Source organism: Lipophrys pholis, assembly GCF_963383615.2.
Source record: "Lipophrys pholis genome assembly, chromosome: 9".
In the NCBI taxonomy this organism is placed as follows: Eukaryota; Metazoa; Chordata; class Actinopteri; order Blenniiformes; family Blenniidae; genus Lipophrys; species Lipophrys pholis.
The window spans coordinates 7,248,844-7,263,576 of record NC_137639.1 but is presented as its reverse complement, the minus strand read 5'-3'; the positions used below and the strand labels follow the sequence as shown (position 1 = coordinate 7,263,576).

Below are 14,733 nucleotides of genomic sequence, written 5' to 3'. Positions count from 1 at the left end.
TTTTCCTCTCACACCTTAACTGTCTCGTCCCGTCACGTCACGTAAAGTCGGCGGGGGCGGATCTACGTGTTTCTTTACCGCTCTCGTCTGTTTCAATCTCATCCCTTCAGACCATTTGCTGACTGAACCTCCTCCCTCCACAGAGCTCTCTTTCTTGTAGCATGTCAGCATTTTTCCCAAACTAAAGCTTTGAATTGACCCCCCCCCCCCCCCCTCCCCCCATCCTCCATGGACACCGTGTCCGTACTGTTGTACAGGACGTCCGGGCCTCAGGGAAAGGTCAAGCGGCGTGTTCAGGACCTCCGCATCCCCTCCTCCTCCTACCTGGACTACCTGGCCAGCAGACCATCGTTGGACCTGAGCCACAATGAGAGCGCTCGCCTGGCGGGCGACTGCCTGCTCAGCAGGGGGCTGGAGGGATTCCACCAGGTGCTGAAGGCGGAGGGAGAAGTGGACTTCCTGTCTGAGCCGGAGAAGCGTTACATCCTGGAGAACGGGAACCGGGGAGATGCAGGTTGGACATGTTTCTATTTGCATGATTTAATCATCAGCCTGCTGGGCATAGAAAATAAAACAACTCGTGTTTTGATGTGTTTCACACAGGTGATGATGATGATGATGATGTTAACAAAGAGTTGGAGAGCCTCACTGCCGGCTCTGTATCTTCCACATGCCGTGAAGAGTCAACAGAGAGTGATTGCACTCTGGCAGAGAAGAATCCGAATAATATGAAAGGTAGTCCAAATCGACACCGCTGAAAGCCGTCTGTGAGCCGGGATATCATTTCTGACTTTCACCTTCATTTTCTTGCTTTTTTTTTTTTTTTTTCCCCTTTGCAGATGTGAATTTCCGAGATCCTGTGATGAAGGAATCCAACATTGAGGTCTTCTTTCCGTCTGACCGCAAGGTAGCTTCCATGAAGGACCTGGTGAGACACGTCATCAGAAAGGCTCAGCAGGTATGCACTGAGGTGTGTCGCCCCGGGTCTGTAATGCATGTGTGCACACGTTTTAGGGGGAAGGGGGGGGAGAAGGTATGCATGCCTGTGCACGTGGGAGAAAAATGTATGCGGCGAGTTCGCCGATCAGAAAGGTGTGACGAGTGAGAGTGTTGAGCAGCGTGTGCCCGTTGTGCAGGACGTGGCCATCGTGATGGACAGCTTCAGCGACGTGGAGCTGCTCTGTGACCTCCTGGAGGCCAGCAGGAAGAGAAACGTCTCCGTTCACCTGCTGCTGGATCATCTCAACCTCGGTCTGTTTGTGAGCATGTGGCAGGACCTCAAGCTCAACAGCAAGGACTTCCCCGTGAGCGCCAACACTTTGTCTCTTGTGTCTTTCAGTCTCGCGCAGCTTTCAGGCGCCGCTCTGTTACGGAGAATTATCATTACTGGGAGGAAGAGTTGTGTCACTGTGAGAAACTAAATCACCAGACAGAGACAGCCTGAAGGCTGCAGCAGTACAAGATACACACACATACACACACACACACACACACACCTGGCTCCATGCCAGATACACACAACGCTGACAGTAAGCACACTGATGAGTTCCGAGGCCACAAATAACCCTGCTCAGTACAACAGAAGCACGATCACCTATAAATCTCAAATACATGTACATTCAAAAGTATCACATCTAATGCTTTTCTTCACAAGCAGAAACTAAAACTTCTTCATGTATGTTTATTCTGAAATCTCCTTCAACACAGTGATTCTCTATAGACTTCAGTTGGTGAAAGTCTGTCACTTCCCTGGCTGGTTTTCACCGATTCACCCTCACCGAGTGGAACACAGTCGCCTCAAGACACGCTTAACGGTGGAAAGGAAAAGATCCTTTTATAACAGGAACCAACCTGCCGACTCAGAGCTGGAGAGTCTCTGCTGTTCCGGTTCAGGATAGAAGGAGAGAAAAGTACAGACATATTGTGAGGAACTGCTACCAGAAACCCTGGTTCTGGTAGCAGGTCGGGATTCTCTGTTGAACTCAACAGACATAAAACCACTTGTGGCAGGAGGCTCAGAAACATGGAGGACAAGAAATGAACGAAGCTCAGTTTAGGTCCTCCAGCAGTGTAAACCTGCAGCCGCTTCACTAGGAAAGGCTCCAGGGTGTCTTTAAGCAGCCCGAACTGTCGGCTTTCTAGAGTTAGAGTCTTTAAAGTAGAGACGGTGTCGGCCTCCCGAACTGATTCCACACGAGAGGGGCCTGAGAGCTGAAAGCTCTGCCTCCCATTCTACTTTAATGCTCATTTTATTTCACTCGCAAAAAGGTATTTAGCTTGTCCTGCTGCAATGGAATCGTTTAATGGAGCTCAAAGAAGAACATGCAGTCGGTGTTTCTTTATCGTCTTTATTCCTTGTATGGTTCAGGCAGGCCAGATGTCTGTCGCTCCAATTTAAAAGCAATTTCTGAAGTTTCCGACTCTTTTAAATTCTCTTCCTATTCCTAAAACATTTCCATAAATCTGTGTTGATTGTAGAAACTGTCGGTGCGCAGCGTCCACGGGGAGACGTACTGTGCGAGGACGGGCAGGAAGCTGCCCGGTCAGATAGCGGAGAGCTTCATCATGGTGGACTGGACTGAAGTGCTGAGCGGTTCGTTCAGGTACTCTCAGACTCGCACTCACAGAGCGGTGCAGTAAACTCTGCAGCTAACATGTTTGTTTTAATTTCCCCGTTTCCTCTCAGTTTCTCCTGGCTGTATTGGCAGGTCCACCGAAGCTTCATGGTCCTTTTGAAAGGCAGCTCGGTGGTGGCGCCTTTCCGCCAGGAGTTTTACAGACTGTATTCCAGCTCCAAGGCCGTCGCCGGCTTCGTCACGTTCATCACCGTGCCGAACGCGGCGTGTCCTCGCTCCGCGTTGCACACAGCCCGGAGGAACAACGCCGTCAGACAGAGGATATCGTATCCCAGCAAAGCCATGGGCCGCTGGCTTGACAACGCTGCGGCGGTGACGTTTTCACAGAGTCCGACCGAACCGGAGCGCGAGAAACCGGGAGAAGCTCAAAACCTGCGTCTGAAGCCGCCGGTCCGCCCGGCAGCCGGGCGCGCCGGGCGGAGTGTTCCCGTCTGCGTCCAGGTTCAGACGCAGGGTCACTCGCGGCCTCGGACCCTCGCCTCCAACATTCACTCCCAGCTCGCCGGCCTCGCCATCAACGCCGCAGACGTGAAGAACGTCCAAGAGTGTAACCCGCCGTCGTTCCAGAAGGCCGCACAGTATCAGTTCAGGGAGAAGTCGCATCAGGAGCCGAGAGGCGACGGACTTTCCCTCCAGCAGAGGGTCAGGAACCTGCTGGCCAAACCTTTTAGGGTCACCGGGGGCGTCAACACTTCAAGACAGTGGAACGGCTCGTTGGGCTTTAAATCGAAGGCGGAGCTCTCGTCTCCTTCTGCCTCGCCGCACAAACCGTCGACGTCCAGCCAGCATTCCAACTTCGTTCATCCCAGAAGGCACATGCCGGAGTTACAAACCAAGCCGCACTTCCAGCCCTCCTACCAGCCGCACCACAGCTCCGGGCCTTCAGGCTCCAGGGCGGCGCCGTCAGGACCTCTTAGTACTCAGCTACACTCAGACGCTAGACGCTCTCACCCGAGCCCCAGAGCCACGATGTCTTTCCAGCGTGTCCCGCTGGAGCAGGCGTACGACTGGTCACCGCTGAGTCAGCACGCAGACAGAGCCCGGGCGATGGAGCGACAGAGCTTCAGCAGCAGCCGCGGGGCGGGACAGCCGGCGTGGAGGCCACTCCCACGAAGCAAGAGCATGCCGGAGAGACGCACGGCGGGGTTCAGGAGCGGAGAGCGTCACAGACACTGAATCACATTGATACACACTCTGGAGCTGTTTAGTTATAAAACTGTCAAAGAAGGAAGTTTTTGGGAATATAAGAAAAATGGGTACAATTATTTTTTTACTGGACAGATGACACAAAACTATTGAGACAATTTAAGAAGCAATATGTCCGTTTAAAAAAAGAAAAGCATTAAAACTGATGAAATGATGTGTACTGTACTGCTGATGTTAACTTAGTAGCACACCATGCAGCATAACCCTAATACTTTATTACAACTCAATTTATCTACAAGTTACTTTTGATCCTGTATCAAATGTTGCAAAAGTCCCATATTATAGCGTTTTTCAACAATTTCACAGAAATGAAAGTTTGTTTCCCCAAATCCAGCTTTGGTCTTGAATTTCATGCAGTCTAAAAGTCTAAAAGTCCCTCTCGTGACTCTACTGAGAACAGGCGGTTTGTGTCTGTCCCTTTAAATGCTAATGAGCTGTTTGTTTTCCAGTAGCGTTTACAAGGAGAACAAATGTGATTTTAGTGCAGAGTGCAGAGCTCATCTACCTGTGGGAGGGTCAAAGGGAGGATCTGCTACCAGAGGGAGGGGTTTTCCCCCCGCGTGATGTCATGAAGGGAAAATATCTGATTGGTCTGTATGAGCACACGTTGTGGAGAAAGTGAGAAGACAGACTTTCTTCACTTCTGGAGCCTCATATGGGGCCGTGGGGACATTTTACTGTTACAAAACCAATAGAAAGTCAATAAATTTTTTCATATTGGACCTTTAATACCAAAAACTTGTCTCTGTCATGCATTTAAGCAAGACAAATGTATTTCTATAGCAACGTTCAGACACAAGGAAAGTCAGTGCTTTACAAGGAAATGCATTAACAGGAAGCGATTAATGAAGGCATAAATAAAGTCTAAAACCTTGATTAAGATAAATGTCAAACTCAGTCAAATCTATTGTTTATTGGAAACCCTGAGCAGATCCTGTTTTATGGATGTTTATGTTCGACCAGCACATCTGAGATGTATCCAGGCCCGGTACCATTCGTAGCTGAAGTTCAGGCAGCCAGAGATCGAGGCTCGGGTGTGACGACCTCCACCCTCTTCATGTTGGATGAGCTGCAGCGTTACAATAATCCAACCCGCTGAAAATAAATGCAAGTTTCCCCGAATCCTGTTTGGTCAGAAATCCTTTCACTGGGATGGTGGCGAGTTGATTTTGTCAATGTGACTCTTAAGTTTCAGGTCTAAAATGACAATAATTACACCCAGATTTCTGCCTTGATTTGATGTATTTGACGTTAACTTAATAAAAAACCCCTCTGTGTATAACGTGGCAATGAACATCAGGTTTTTCCAGTCTGACTGCGGTGGATCAGCGGTTTGTAATGACACCTTCAAAATAAAAAGAAGTCTTAACATGTTAAACATGGACTCTACATTTCATCTCACGAGTTTCAGTCGGAGGAGCGCCATCATGTTTTTTTTTTTTATCCTTTGGTGTCAAACTGCCCTGATTAAAGAGCCTAACCCAGGAGTTCAGCTGATTTCAAACACAAACTAATAAATATCCTCTTCTGAACTTCAGTTCTGATTTTGTGTCAATGAGGTGTGACGACTCCATCACCATCCAGTGACTGAAGCAGGAAGACACACTTAAAAATAAGAGTTTAAAGTAACTGGTCCTTTTAATAAAATACACCCCAACATTTAATCTTTCATTTATCCTTTTTAAAATGATCAAAAACATTTCAATGTTTAAAAAATAAATAAATAAAAGGCACAACTTCGATTTCAAACAGTGTATCTGGTAACTGAATCATTTATGTTAATAATAATCACTGAAAACATTAATAAATACTGGATTGTTTTGGGTAAAATTCATGGAAATTGTGACAAACTTGTACTTTAAAGAGAGTTTAGTCTTTTTTACTCAAAGTTTTTACTCATTCCTTATAGAATCTCAACAACAGAAGATCTCAGCTCGTTCTGCTTTTGCGAGTGTGTGTGTGTGTGTGTGTGTGTGTGTGTGTGTGTGTGTGTGTGTGTGTGTGTGTGTGTGTGTGTGTGTGTGTGTGTGTGTGTGTGTGTGTGTGTGTGGTAAGAACATGTACAGTTTTTACCCTGGATTTACTTATTTTCATGGTTTTTCTCAGATTGTTAATTAAACTGTTGGACTTTAATATTAATGATGCTTCAGAGAAATCCAACAAGAAACTCTTCACAAGTTTTTATGGCCACAAATTCTGAAATAAGGGACTTTTTTTTGTTGACTTTTAAACTATTAACTAATTTTATTTAATAAAATAGCACTCATATGAACTTTTAAGAAGTCCCCGGCGTGGCCCTCTACAGGTTTAACTGTCCCACAGTGAAGAGTCCCGTCTTCACGGTCCTCGAGACGACCGTGAAAACTTCTGGTTGCAGTTCAGAAGTGCCAGTAAAGACGTCACGCCGTCTCCCCTCATGTCTTCGTGTCCGTCCGTTTCCCCTCGCTGTCCAACAGTCCTCTGGGTAAGATCTTGTCCCACCAGCGCTCCCTGAAGCTCTGCAGACTCACGCTGCCCAGACTCTCCCCGTCCTGGTAGTCCTCCCTCATCTTCTCCGGGATCAGGTCCTCAGACATCACCTGTAGGGGGGGAGGGGGAGGGGGAGGGGGAGGTCATCTCCTGAGCACCACACGTCTGGACGGAGCAAAGCGAGCGTCCTCACCTCCGTGAGAGCCTGCAGGGCGGCTTCTCCGGGCCGGAGCCGCTGCAGCGCCTCGTCGGTGGCCTGCAGGACGCTCTGGCTGCGCCGGAGCACGAAGGAGGACTGCTGCTGCTGCAGGATCCTCAGCAGGAGCCTGTGGGGGGCGAGCAGAGCGCCGTCACTGCTCTGCTCTGTTCTGCTCTGCAACGCTCTGTTCTGCTCTGCACTGCTACGCTCTGCTCGTTACGCTTCAGCGCTCCACAACAACACGTCACCGTACAGGTTTGTAGGATTGGGACGGTCACAGCATCAGACTCATACGCCCGCTGTTTCCCCTCGGACACATTTTTGTGGATCACATGACAGAAATATTCTAATATATATTTTCCATGTTTCTTCAGTCTTGATCATAAAAACTAATTCCTCCATCATGCTCAGGATTTTAACCCATTCAGTCGGTTCTTTTAAATAAGGAAATGACGCCCAAAAATGTATAAAAAGAAAACAGAGGAAGGTTTTTCACAGGCTCAATAAATAATAACTGATTCAGATGCATTTAGATTTTTTTTGTACTGTCAGAGATTTTCTTCTTTATAACTCTGATCTTGATCATAAAAAAACAATTCCATCGTCTTTGTTTTTTTGTTTTTTTAAGGATTTTAACCTATTAAATGCCAGTTTGTTTACACTCTTGTTTGTTTAGTAAACAATCTCACCCGTAGCTCACGTAAAGTTGTATTATTTTTCATGAATCCTTTTACCGTTTAAAGTATTTACGAGTAGCTCACTACTTTACTTTGCTCGAGGAACCGACGCATAAATACAACAAGTTGAACAAGAAAAATAACTTTAACCTACAAATAAAAGATTTACCAAACAAAGACATGTTCCTTCTGAATCTGAGCTCATATCAATGAACCGTCAGAATTGTGTTCAAGTATAAATGCAAAAACACAACAAAGTGTGTGAGGATGCAGTGTTAAAATCCTGTTTAAGGACATTTTTTAAATCCCAACAAAAAGATTTTGTGCAACAATGAGATCTGCGTTAATACTTACATTTTATATTGTAGAAGTGTGATTTATTTGTTAATCTGATTTGAGCATTGTTTCTATTGTTTCCACTTGGTTTTATATAACACTTCAGTGAACACGTGTTTGTAACTTTGTGGTAGAAATAAACATGATTCTTATAAAGTTGGCTGCAAGGCTACGGCCAAAAGAAACTGTGTTTCCCTCTTCAGGCACTAGGCGGCAGTGTTCAGTGTTGTATTCTCTCCTCTTTTATAGAAGAAAGGAGCGACAGAAGTGAAACCATGCTGAGCTCAACATGTTTCTGACATCTGCACATTATTTATTAAAGTATGAAAACACCTGGCGAACAAAAAGCCACTGAACCAGAAACAAAAGTATTGTTATATAAATATATATCTATATATAGAGATGTATATATTTACAAGTTTGATATCCATGCAAGGATTGTGGGATTGGTAAAGCCTTGCCAAACATATGACTGAACTAAATGTTTAATATTGGATAGTTTTGATCCCTACGAGCTCCGGTCACGAGCACAACGTCACATCCAAACTATTTCTGCCGGGAGCTTTGATGTTTTATCTGCTGAGTGTGACATTCAGTGGACACAGTGGGAACACGCTGTACCTCGTCCTGATGAAACAGGCACACGCTTTGAGCCACACTCTGCCCTCGGTAAACTCTGCCGCCGCCGCCTCCTCCTGTTGCTGCTGCTGCTGCTCCTCCTCCTCTTCCTCCTCCTCCTCCTCTGCTGGCTGCGCGGATCCTGGCGACAGTCACGCAGCATTAAGACGACCGGCCTCGTTGTTGCTTGTGTGTGAGCGCAGGATTGTTGGCGGAGGAGTGTTGTACCTGCGGTCCGGTGGCGGTCCAGCAGCTGCTCGCAGGTCTGACCCAGACTGAACCAGTTCCAGGGGTTAAAGGGCAGCAGGCTGCACAGCTGCTGCAGACGCCACACTGCGGACTGCGCCGCTCCAAACTGCTGGTAGATGCTGACCTGGGGGGGGGGGGAACAAATATTCTATACATCACAGCGGTGGCTCCTGACCACATCAACTCTGCCTCTTGTCAGCTTGGTTGTTTGTTCTGTTTTCTCCCTGACTGCCTCCCAGTCTGGTGGAGCACTAAGCCTCCCAGTCTGGTACCGACTTCATTCCCACGGTCGCCAGTGATTGCTCACGTGCCGTTGTTGGGGTTTCCTCTGTAATCCTGCGCTACATACAAAGTCATCCCAGAAGATTTGCCCACAAACCGCACCAAAGAGTTGGTCAGTGGATGAAAACAGAAATACAACCCCGAGGTTAAAGCAACTCGTGTGGAACGAAACATTTTCTATATTCTTAAAGAGATAAAATGAAGTTTTAGTGCAAACGTTAGAATGTGGGAACGATTCGGAAAAATATCACAATTATGTCAATGAGTGAAGAACACAAGTCATGCTGGACGAACACGTGAACAGTGTGTGTGTGTGTGTGTGTGTGTGTGTGTGTGTGTGTGTGTGTGTGTGTGTGTGTGTGTGTGTGTGTGTGTGTGTGTGTGTGTGTGTGTGTGTGTGTGTGTGTGTGTGTGTGTGTGTGTGTGTGTGTGTGTGTGTGTGTGTGTGTGTGTGTGCAGACCTTCAGCAGCAGGAGGCCGATCAGGTGACAGGTGTTGGAGGCTTCTTTGCTCTGCAGAAACAAACACAGTAGAAATATTAGATGAATAAAGTTTGACAGGTTTTTTTTTTGTTTGTTATTTCAAAGTTCAGACTAAAATATATTTCTGTTTTCCATAAAAACACAGTTTCTTCATCTTGTGAATGTCAGCAGGCACACAATGAAAGTTAAAAGGGCGACCCCGTGAGGTAGAGCAGCGAAAACGCCACGTGTGACCTTTAACCCCGAAACAGCAGCGGTGTACCAGCAGCTCGGTGAGGTGCAGCGCTCGGTCCCTCTGGCCCAGCTTGGCGCAGCACCGGGCCATCCCCTCCAGCACGTCTCGCCGGATGGTCAGGTTGTTGTCGGCGACCCTCTGCAGGCAGCTGCTGTAGGCGTCCAGGGCTTCCTGGGCGAGAGGGGAGACACCACGGGAAAGACTTTGAGCTTCTTCCTCCGTTTGCTGCCGTCAAGTTAGAAGAAGTCCAGCCGTGGTGCAATTAAAGCAGCTTCCACAAGATGAGTTATGTCAAAAAAATAAAACAATCACGTCGTCTTTGAAGAACCGTGTTTGAAAGATGTTTGTGCTCGAGACTTCAACCACTTCATTCTACGTTCTGTATCGTTTAGGACAGTGATCGTCTGCGATAAGCAGAAAGGCGAGCTCGCAAATAAAGCAGGGGGAGAAAAACAGCAGCCCGTCAGGCTAAAGAGAAAGAATCTGTCAAAGAGGAGAAGAAACAGAGAGAACCAAGAGAGGGAGATAGAATATGGCTTCAATGGGAAAAATGAGATGAGATGTCTTCATTTGTACGGCAGTGAAATGCAGACTGTCCACCAGCCGCTCGGTGAACATGAGAAAATGTCAACATAGGCCAGATGTAGGACAAAAGAGCAAAACACAAACATTACCGAAAAAATATGTCTATAGTAACGATAGTAAATCTGAAGCACAGACTCTCATTGATGTACAACGGGAAGACAAATGTTGGGAATCACTTCTCATTTAAGTTCATTTAAAATAGGATGTTGCCGGATACATTTCATCCAGGCTTCACATTGTTTGAGCTGCCACCATGTTTTGTGGCGATGTGTCAGTAGACGTGAGGTAATCAGATTACCTGGTAGTCTCCCTGCTTCACAGCCAGGTCCCCTCGGAACTTGTAGACTTTCTGTTCCTCCAGAGAATCTTCGGTGTCGAGAGCGGCGCTGTGGCAGAACCACTGCAAGGCGGGAAGAGAAGGGACATTAGCTCCACCAAGACCCGCGGCGCTGAATAAAACCTGCTCCGTCAGGTGGGAGCGTCGGTGGTTGTGTTTCCAGGTGTTGATGGAGACTCACCTGAGAGTCACAGACTTTAGCGCTGTAGGAGGAAACGGACACACTGACTCGATCTCTGGCCTCCGAAAACACAGAGTCGTCGAACGTGCTTCCTAAAATCTCCATCGACACGATAAAACACAGCGCGGCTCCAGCGGCGCTCGTTTGTTTACACTCACGTGGTTACACGGTCCTGCACGCTAAACTGCCCGGCCAACACGGCCGTGTCTTCACCCAGGTTCCGAGAAGAAACGTTCCGGGGGAAGTTATTATTATTATTATTATTATTATTATTATTATTATTATTATTATTATTATTATCATTATTATTATTATTATTATTAAAACCAAACCTGATTCCAATACTGCTAGAAAAATTAACATCTCTCAATCTGTGTGTGTGTGTGTGTGTGTGTGTGTGTGTGTGTGTGTGTGTGTGTGTGTGTGTGTGTGTGTGTGTGTGTGTGTGTGTGTGTTATTTTCAATTAGTTTAAGACATGTCAAAATACACACAAAATACACCTACAAATAAAATAATTTTTCTAAATTTATACTAATTTGGATCCATCTATCTATCTACAAACGTGTATGTGTGTGTATATATATATATATATATATATATAGATAAAATCCTTTGGAAATAGTCTATATCTAAGTATACACACACTTATCTGGAAATACATACTAATACACATACACACATATCTAATTCAACATGTCTGAAAACGGGTAGAAGGAATTAAAACTTAATTATTTTCATACGATTCTCCAATATTCCGTTATCAAACTTTATAATTATCCTGCTTCCTGAATCCTATGTATGAAATATGGAATATGATATGATGAATGTCATCTAATATGTATGGATGAAGATCAGTCACCAAAACATTAATCAAAAACTTGATTTTGTATTCAATCTCAGACCAACTTGTCCTCCCACCCAGTCCAAGTACTTGTACAGTACTTATACAACTCACGATTTGACATCAGAAATGTAGACTAGCGTAATTCTGTTCCCTTTTTGTTCAATATAAATAATGAAAAAAAGCAGACTATGTGCAAAAAAAGAAAAGGCACAAAAATATGGAAAGGAGTTTTCAAAATAATATTAATCTTTTAATGTCTTTATAATTATGAAGATAATCTGACTGGAGATGATGTGATGTGTGTGATTTCACCAGTTTGAGTAAATGCAGCTTAAGATCCTCGTCTCATACGGAGCAAAGAAAAAGTGTAATTCTGTTGAATTGAAGATTGAAAAGCTACATTTGTACCCTTTAGTGTTTTTATCTTCCAACAGGCAGCATGATATCAAACAAAGGCTGATTACTAGTGCGTTGACCCAACAGTGTCGGTGCTCTGGATATTTACGATTCCACTGCACTTTCATTCACATTCAGTCCACACAGTTTCAAACTGCATTTATTAAAGCAACACGTGCAAAACACTTGTCACAAGTGCACATCTTTTGATCAAAATTTATTGGGTTCCGTCCTCAAACAAGTATAAAATATAAATCTTTTCTAAATCAAGCTAGAAATCAAGCCAGAGCCTCAATGACAGCTGGGATTTCAAATCAACATTGCACACATCGTCTCACAGCCGGGACAAGCTGAGGATTGCAGGGGCCACAACCATTGTTCTTTTTGTTTTTAACTTTTCAGAGCAATACTGCAGAAGCCATCACACATACACCCCGAGCTCATGACCGACGCTCTCAGATCTGCAGACGTGTGGCGGAAATGTCAGCTGCGGGGACACAGAGTGACCACGTTGATGTGGAGGAGGAAATAAAAGAAGTCTTCTCAGCTCCAAAATCTAAGTTCGTCGTACCGGTTCGAGGTCGATTTTTACAGGATCGACATCGGGATGTGCTAAAGGGAGAAGCGAGGAGCTCCTCCTCCTGTGGCTGTGAAAGCAAGGTGTGATAAGATCTGAGAGGTCGCCGTCATGACTCGGTCATACGGGTCTGAAATTATGCATAAAGCAGCAACAGTGGAAACTGTTCAGTTTTGGGGGTTTAGAAGCTCGTCAGAAGCAATAAGCTGGCCGGTAAAAGAGCTGTCAGCGAGTACAAATCAGATCAGGGGGGGGGGGGGGGGGGGGGGGGGAAGACATTTAACGTAATAAAAAAAAACATTCCCATATGTATACATACAGTATATTACAATTCTGATCAGGAGTGTTTTGATTTTTACCAAAAAAAGCAGAGTGAAAACTCTGACCGCTATAAGAAAACACTGAACCTGCCTACATACAGAAAACGAGTGAGGACTAGAGCAGAAGTACAGCGAAGGATACAGATATGTCATAATGAGCATAATAAGACGGCTAGGTAAACTACTCAGATCACACGGTTAGCTGGGAGCTCTACTGCACGAAGGTTAACTGGGATACAAGGTGAATGCCGGGATATAGAATCACACCTCAGTGAACAGACATGATGGGAATATGTGTCAGAATACAGATAATCTGAGAAGTGCCTCAGTGGTGTCGGCCGATAGCAGATTTTTTAATCAGTAAAAACAAAAAGGAAGAATTATAGAGGAAACGTATGATGAATGAAAGTCACATTTTCCGTGAGTGTGGCAGTGGTCGTGATTGTCGCCTCTTTAAGTGATTAAAATGCATGTTTTCAGTATTAGAGGTGAAGATTATTCTCTCTCCGTGTGGCTGGTGTGTTTAATCACTGACTCACACGTGTGTGAATGATTGTCTGTTAGTTATGAGATGACCAGATTAGAACGCACACGGCCTTTCAATCATTTCCACAGCTTAAGACACCTTTTCAAAGTGCACATCGCTGTGGCTTTATTGTGTTTGACACTATAGATTTGACCGCAGCACCTTAGAATAGAATTAAATCGCTAAAATTTCCATTCAAATGAAACAATTCTACGTTTCTGCTATCAGAATATTAAAACAAGGTTAAAGAATCAGACCTAAGGAGGATCGATGAAGCATCTTTATCTTTTCTGTTCCTTCCACCAGCAGCATGTCTTTACTTCTGAATTGTGATTCTATCATTTCTGCAACCAAAGTACCAAAAACAAACAAACAAAAAAAAGCCCCTTTGGCAACACGGACTGAACTTTAAAACTGACTCTACTTCAAAAACACTATTCTACCGTACATACTTGTATGTGCCTGTCGTGATAATAAGAGATCCGCCGACTGTCTGGATAGAGCTGCAAGGACGCAGTTATTCGTAGAAACATAGAAAAAGAAAAAAAAAACCCCGTTGAAAACAGCGCGACTATAGTAAAGAGTTTGAGAACACTGTGGGCTGGATACTTGGAGACAGGAGCGAGCCTAACCCGTGGGCTCATCACAGGTGGCCACTGATCGTTTAATGAAAACACACTCCGTGAAGGAGCACAGTTGGACTTATTAAAAAAAATAAATAATCAAAGCCCTTCCAAATTATGGCTGGAAATGGGGCTGGCCGGCCGTAACAATGTCTCCCGAGCAGCGGAGAGGTTACAGTCCAAGAGTTGAAAAAAGTTGGAAGAACTTTGAAAAGCAATCCGATCCAACTGTCGATGACGAGAAAAGCATGTGAGCTGCTTCCGCTCAAATTAGGCTTCGACTGTGCCAAGTATACCAAACCCGAATACTGTATGTACAAAAAAAAATAAAGAGCTGTTGTTCGCCTTGGTTATTGCATGCAGTATCAGACAAAAGGTTTGTGATCATCACGGCCAGGCACTTGTCACATGAACGTGAAGTTTTGAGCTCCCCACCAAGTTCCCCATTGGTCCTGTTTGGAGAGTCGAAGGTGCCGAGCGTCGGGTGTGACAAGTTCCTGGCGACGCGACGACACTGGATCTAGAACCCCCCACAAGGCGTCCGTCTGACGGACTCGCAACAGAAGCTTGTTTCGGAACAAGCCTTTTCGCCGCCAAAATCCTGCGACGCTTCCAGGGCAGAGAGTCGGTGTTCCGAGCCTTGTAGGCACAGAGGTTTACCAGCGAAGCTTCGTCACAGTCTGCCACCAAACCCCCCATAGTAAAGACAGTGGTCGCGACAGTTTTCAGTTCATGGTCCTGTCAAGTTGGTGCTTTAAAAAGTGAAAGAGAAACAAGGTGAGGGGGGAGGGGGGGAGGTTATTTGGTAGATTCCCACCTCTGCTGTGTCTTCATCCCCACACTTTGTTTTCATTTACCAAACAACTTTCTTTCTGTTCTGTGTGCTGCGGACCACTGGTGAGAGAAACATTGACCAGCCCACGAGGATGAGGAGCTGCACGAGGGGTGGGGGGG

The 14,733-nt window shown here is 45.5% G+C and overlaps 2 protein-coding genes across 2 annotated transcripts; one reads left to right on the top strand and one right to left on the bottom strand.

Annotated features, from left to right (window-relative positions):
• Positions 1-79: 79 nt before the first annotated feature.
• On the top strand, positions 80-5,378 carry fam83a (family with sequence similarity 83 member A). The gene is made up of 6 exons (XM_080470765.1): positions 80-514; positions 604-735; positions 840-958; positions 1,137-1,304; positions 2,479-2,603; positions 2,687-5,378. Exons 1-6 carry the CDS (start codon positions 229-231, stop codon positions 3,810-3,812), a joined length of 1,956 nt encoding a protein of 651 aa, XP_080326891.1. The 5' UTR covers positions 80-228; the 3' UTR covers positions 3,813-5,378.
• A 72-nt stretch (positions 5,379-5,450) lies between these two features.
• cUnh8orf76 (chromosome Un C8orf76 homolog) lies at positions 5,451-10,673 on the bottom strand. Its single transcript, XM_080472172.1, has 8 exons — positions 10,493-10,673; positions 10,273-10,374; positions 9,417-9,560; positions 9,134-9,184; positions 8,370-8,514; positions 8,145-8,283; positions 6,505-6,637; positions 5,451-6,421 (listed from the first exon to the last, which is right to left on the bottom strand). Exons 1-8 carry the CDS (start codon positions 10,595-10,597, stop codon positions 6,257-6,259), a joined length of 984 nt encoding a protein of 327 aa, XP_080328298.1. The 5' UTR covers positions 10,598-10,673; the 3' UTR covers positions 5,451-6,256.
• Between the last annotated feature and the right edge of the window lie 4,060 nt (positions 10,674-14,733).

What these genes read in the sequence shown, in the direction of transcription:
- fam83a (XM_080470765.1), top strand. Translation starts at nt 229, where the DNA reads ATGGACACCGTGTCCGTACTGTTGTACAGGACGTCCGGGCCTCAGGGA. An exon ending in GAATCCGAATAATATGAAAG is followed by an intron (nt 736 to 839) that starts GTAGTCCAAATC and finishes TCCCCTTTGCAG; the next exon opens with ATGTGAATTTCCGAGATCCT. An exon ending in TCAACAGCAAGGACTTCCCC is followed by an intron (nt 1,305 to 2,478) that starts GTGAGCGCCAAC and finishes TGTTGATTGTAG; the next exon opens with AAACTGTCGGTGCGCAGCGT.
- cUnh8orf76 (XM_080472172.1), bottom strand. Translation starts at nt 10,597, where the DNA reads ATGGAGATTTTAGGAAGCACGTTCGACGACTCTGTGTTTTCGGAGGCC. An exon ending in TGCACCTCACCGAGCTGCTG is followed by an intron (nt 9,185 to 9,416) that starts GTACACCGCTGC and finishes TTGTTTCTGCAG; the next exon opens with AGCAAAGAAGCCTCCAACAC. An exon ending in GCCTGTTTCATCAGGACGAG is followed by an intron (nt 6,638 to 8,144) that starts GTACAGCGTGTT and finishes CGCCCCCCACAG; the next exon opens with GCTCCTGCTGAGGATCCTGC.